The sequence below is a fragment of the Vollenhovia emeryi genome, unplaced genomic scaffold (assembly GCF_000949405.1).
Source record: "Vollenhovia emeryi isolate VEMERY1.0 unplaced genomic scaffold, V.emery_V1.0 DF939134.1, whole genome shotgun sequence".
In the NCBI taxonomy this organism is placed as follows: Eukaryota; Metazoa; Arthropoda; class Insecta; order Hymenoptera; family Formicidae; genus Vollenhovia; species Vollenhovia emeryi.
In genome coordinates, this window is record NW_011967232.1 from 2,127,755 (window position 1) to 2,132,418 (window position 4,664).

Here is a 4,664-nt window from a genome sequence, read left to right on the forward strand (position 1 = left end):
AGGCGACGCAACCAACCCGACGCAACCTCATACTTCGAACGCAATAAGTAGTAAGCTACATCATCTCTTTTCCTTTCTTTTATTTATATTTATTTTCGGCTCGACGACTCCCTTTCCCCCTTATTCTTTTTCTATTATTTCAACAAATTAAAGGGACCTTCGCTAGATTTTAAAAAATCTCGTTCTTGCTCTCGCGAGTTGACTTCAAGACACCCATCCATCGAAAATTCGTTTCGTACCTCTGGATTCGCCGTTTGTGTGAATTCGATACGATTCGAAGACATCCATCCACTAAGAATTCGTTTCGTACCTCTGGATTCGCCTTTAGTGTGAATCCGATACGATTTCGAAGATATCGATCCATCGAGAATTCGTTTGGTGCCTGTGGATTTGCCTTTAGTGCGAATCCGATGCGATTCGTTTTCTCTTCTAAACCCTCATCCTGAAGTTATCAATTCATAAATTATTATTAACAAACAGAAACTCTAGCCAACCTCCCTAACTCGATACATTTTAGTGGACTCACGGGATCCACATCCAAGACCCAGGTGGAAGTCGCGAGCCGTGGTAAAGAGAAGGAGGAATCGGAGGAATCGGCGCGCGCGTCTATTAGCCGCCCAACGCCATATTTCTCAGGCACAACCCGATCCACCCGCTGTTCAAGACTGCGACCCCTCTCCTCCCTCTTCTCCCCTCTGTGCTCGTCCCGACAGCCAAATCGAGGACCCTCTACCCTCTTCTTCCTCTCCTCAAAATTCTCCTCCCCACCCGTACGAGGCTGAACTCTCTCACTCCGAAGCCCCGGAAATCGACAATAGGCCTCCGTCCCCTGCCTCTTCGATCACTAGTATAGAGATCGTCGAGGAATTCGAACCCCCTCCTCTCACTCGCCCGCGGATTACCTTCGAACAATTTTTCGACCTAATCCGCGAAATCCCTCCTTCTTCCACAATAATAAGAAACCACAAGTAAATCCCTCACACCCATACACATATATATGGTACATACACAATCACATCCGCGTAATGTAGAATCCGACAATACAAACGAGATGTAACCTACTTATATTTTATTTTATAATTCTAAATGTAACGTTTAGTTAAGAGTAATGCTTAGTTAACTGTAATGTTTAATGTTTAGCTTAAAGTTACCCTTTTTTTCTATAATTCTTGTCTAAAGTAATGTCTAGTAAAAATTATCTGTTCTAACGTTTGTCAAAACTATCTCTTTTTATTATTCTAAATGTAGTACCTAGTTAGTTAAAATTATCTTTCCCAATAATTCTTAAAGCCAGTTAAAACTTATGTTTCTTTTATCTTAGATGTAATAATTCCAAATTATTTTATACAAATAAGTATATATGAAACTTCTATTTTTGATTACGACAAATATACTACTATGTTAAACTGTAATCTGTTAACAGTATTCTAGCTTACTTTAACACTTTTACAATTGTTATATTTTATTACGTCTTTTGTGCATAAGCTACTAATCCTGTATATAAATCTAAGGTAAGTTCCTGACCATTTATTGATTTATAGTTAATCTTTCTTTTCGTATATTCATATATAAGTGTATTTTTAAATTCTTCCTTCAGATCTTGTGGCATGTCTTCACGAAATTTTAAAATAGATATTATCGAATCTGTTAAAGAAATATATACATATGTTTGATTATAAATTCAACATATATATAAATATTATGGCAGTGTTAATATTGCATTATAATTCTAATAAGTAAAGTATTACAAAGAAAAGCCTTTAAAGAATTATTTAAAAATTACATAACGTTTTCTATGCTTTTAATATCACTTACTCAAGAAATTTTGTAATTTGTTTTCAGAATAACTTGCTTCCCGAAGGCTGCAATGGAGAACCGTAAACCCTACACGCTTAAGTAATTCTTTTAAATCTTTGCGAGCATTTGTTGATTCTTGAAAGGGTGAAATGTTTTTCATCGAATCCTATATGAACATTAAAATGATAATTAAAAATTTATGTGAGAACATTAAAAGCAAATAAACGTGTAAATATATTTAATATATAATTTAATAATACATATATGTACCAGCACATAAGATGCGAAGCGAATATCCTGCACCAACATTCTAAGGACTTCATATATATCATGAGATGCTATTATATATAAGAGAACAGTTCCATTGGGTTGTAGCATTTGGTAGATATTTTTAAAGGCTTGTCTGTTAAATAAAACAAATATATTTCATTAATTTTTATAAGGAATACATATGTATATGTTACCGGCCAAACATGATTTTATAATGAACTAGTTAGTCCTAAACAGAACTAGTTTATCCGAAACGCGATGGGATGAATCGGTTTGTCTTAGTTCGAACTAAATTATTCTGAAATAAATGTACAGATCCCAGAACAAACTGATTTGTCTCGATCTTAACTAGTTTGACAGTAGTTGCACTTTAATTTATAGGATAAATCAGTTCGGCCTAATAGTAAGTAGGGTAGAGTGGGGCAGGTTCGGACGTGGGGTACCTTCGACTATTTTATCGCTTTGCCGAAGATGTAGAAATATACTATTCTAGGAGTTGGTAACAGTGATAATTTAATGGTGTCTCACAAAATTTCGCTTGAAGACATAAGTGGTGCATGTTAAAAGCTCGATATTTGTATACAACATAATCTACATATAAATTGTCGCGAACGTTGTGAAATTATTATTAGGTAGTGTAGAGTACTTTTTTGGTCAAGGGGCAGATTCGGGCAAAGGATAGTGGGGCATTTTTTAGACATTCAAGGCATCGCTTCCACTTTCCTCTAGTTAACGATGTTTCTACCATTTCCAGGGATCACATAGAGTAAAAATTACCTAAACTAACTTGTGTGACCGGGACCTCACATTTGGCTAGTTTTTTTTAAGTTTAACGTCAATTTTGATTCTCTAAATATTAAATAAACGTTATATATAATGGTAATAATTATTAAATGAACATTAAATATAATATATTGCATATCTGTATTTAATGCATATATATCTGTTGGTAATGTAATTTTTATTTTGTAAATGCATGTCCGAACCTACCCCATGTATGTCCAAAATTGTCCCACGCTAAGGTAGTACAGGACGAATGCAATGTTTTTTTGTTTATTTATTTTCAGAAAAACTGTTTTTTAAATTTGATTTTAAAGAAAGTTGCTTAACATGTCAAAGAATATATTTACATATCTTTAAAGTCACGTATTCTTTAAATCTGGTTACAGATTAAGATTGACCAAAATTGACCAGGACGTCCGAACCTGCTCCACTCTACCCTACCTGATTAAGCTGTAATCAAAGTTAGACATAACAAAGATGTTTCAAACAAAAAATAATTTACACTTATTAAGAAGTTAAAATTAAAGCTATTTTATTAATAAAGATTCAAATAAATTTGAGCTTAAATACTCTTTTATTAATATAATATAATAATTTAGATATAATTATTATACTTACTGAATGTCGTTGCACCAATGCAAAGTATGAGAGGAAAATATATGATCAAACTGAGAAATATATTTTTGAGGTAAATGTTTAGTTTGAATATCCAATACTTCAAATTGAAGACGTTTTTTGTCCTTAAATCTTTTATTCGCATATTTAATCATGCTCTCCGAAATATCCGTACCTTTACAAAATGTATTTATAGAATTAAATAATTACTTATAACATTGATTTGGTCTTATATTTTTAGAATTTAATATTTATTTACCAATTATTTGTGCATTTGAACCAAGATTCGGTAACAACAATTCCTTGGTTACATCTCCAGGACCGCAACCAATATCCATACACTTTCCACATACATCTTTTAATTCTTCACTAAACTCTTCAATTATAAACTTTATTTTACACTTTTGCAGGTTGTTAGATGTTCTGTAAACTTTTGGATTCTGCATGACTTCTGCGAATTACACTATGGTTTTATAAGTAATGTGCTGCGATATGACTTGAGTACGCTTATATACTCCATGGTATCTGTAGTGGGGTGACGCCGAAGAATTTAACTTATCTGTAGAGAATAAAGAGAATTTCGTTTAACGAATTCACAACATTAAATTACTCCAATGTAATTTTACGATCGTATTGTTAAATTTTGTTATTATTTAAATAAAAAATAAATGCTTATAAATTGTCATTTATGAAATACAAACATATTTTATTATATATATTGGACAAAAATGTACATATATGTGTGTATATACATATACATATACAGGGTGTTCCAATTTGGTGTTCCGCCCCAAATGGCTTTTTCATTTTTGATTGCAGAAGAAAGAGCGTTTAAGACGGAAGTTGTTTGGTTCAAGGGAGAGCGTGGGACGGTGCCATTGACTTGACAGTCATTTGAGGGTCACTTGAAGGTCACCTTTAATGGTTTGAATGGAGCCCGCTATTTTTTATTGTACCATCTTGTTCTACTGATTGATGTAAATAACTTTTGTCTGAAACATTTTTTTATTTGCCTAATACTTTTTGAAATATTCAAGAGAAAATATACAGGGTGTCAGATTCGATATGGACAATCCCAAAGATTATAGTAGATTGGGTTAAACTGAGAAGAAAAGTTATATAAAATTTTACAAAATCGTAATTATTATCGGCCGAATTCAGAAAAACGTTTGAGCCAATAAGTGCACGGAGGAGCGGAA

General features: G+C 33.0%; 1 protein-coding gene across 1 annotated transcript; it reads right to left on the reverse strand.

The window, feature by feature from the left end:
• Positions 1-905: 905 nt before the first annotated feature.
• LOC105567821 (NADH dehydrogenase [ubiquinone] 1 alpha subcomplex assembly factor 5-like) lies at positions 906-3,976 on the reverse strand. Its single transcript, XM_012023017.1, has 5 exons — positions 3,725-3,976; positions 3,469-3,640; positions 2,068-2,200; positions 1,816-1,963; positions 906-1,644 (listed from the first exon to the last, which is right to left on the reverse strand). The coding sequence occupies exons 1-5, from the start codon at positions 3,909-3,911 to the stop codon at positions 1,466-1,468; spliced, it is 819 nt and encodes a 272-aa protein (XP_011878407.1). The 5' UTR covers positions 3,912-3,976; the 3' UTR covers positions 906-1,465.
• Positions 3,977-4,664: the final 688 nt, after the last annotated feature.

Bases quoted from the DNA above. Each gene is read 5' to 3' on its own strand.
- LOC105567821 (XM_012023017.1), bottom strand. From the start codon at position 3,911: ATGCAGAATCCAAAAGTTTACAGAACATCTAACAACCTGCAAAAGTGT. The intron at 3,641-3,724 runs GTAAATAAATAT...CATTTTGTAAAG, and splicing joins TTCAAATGCACAAATAATTG to GTACGGATATTTCGGAGAGC. The intron at 2,201-3,468 runs GTAAGTATAATA...TTTATTTAACAG, and splicing joins CATTGGTGCAACGACATTCA to ACAAGCCTTTAAAAATATCT.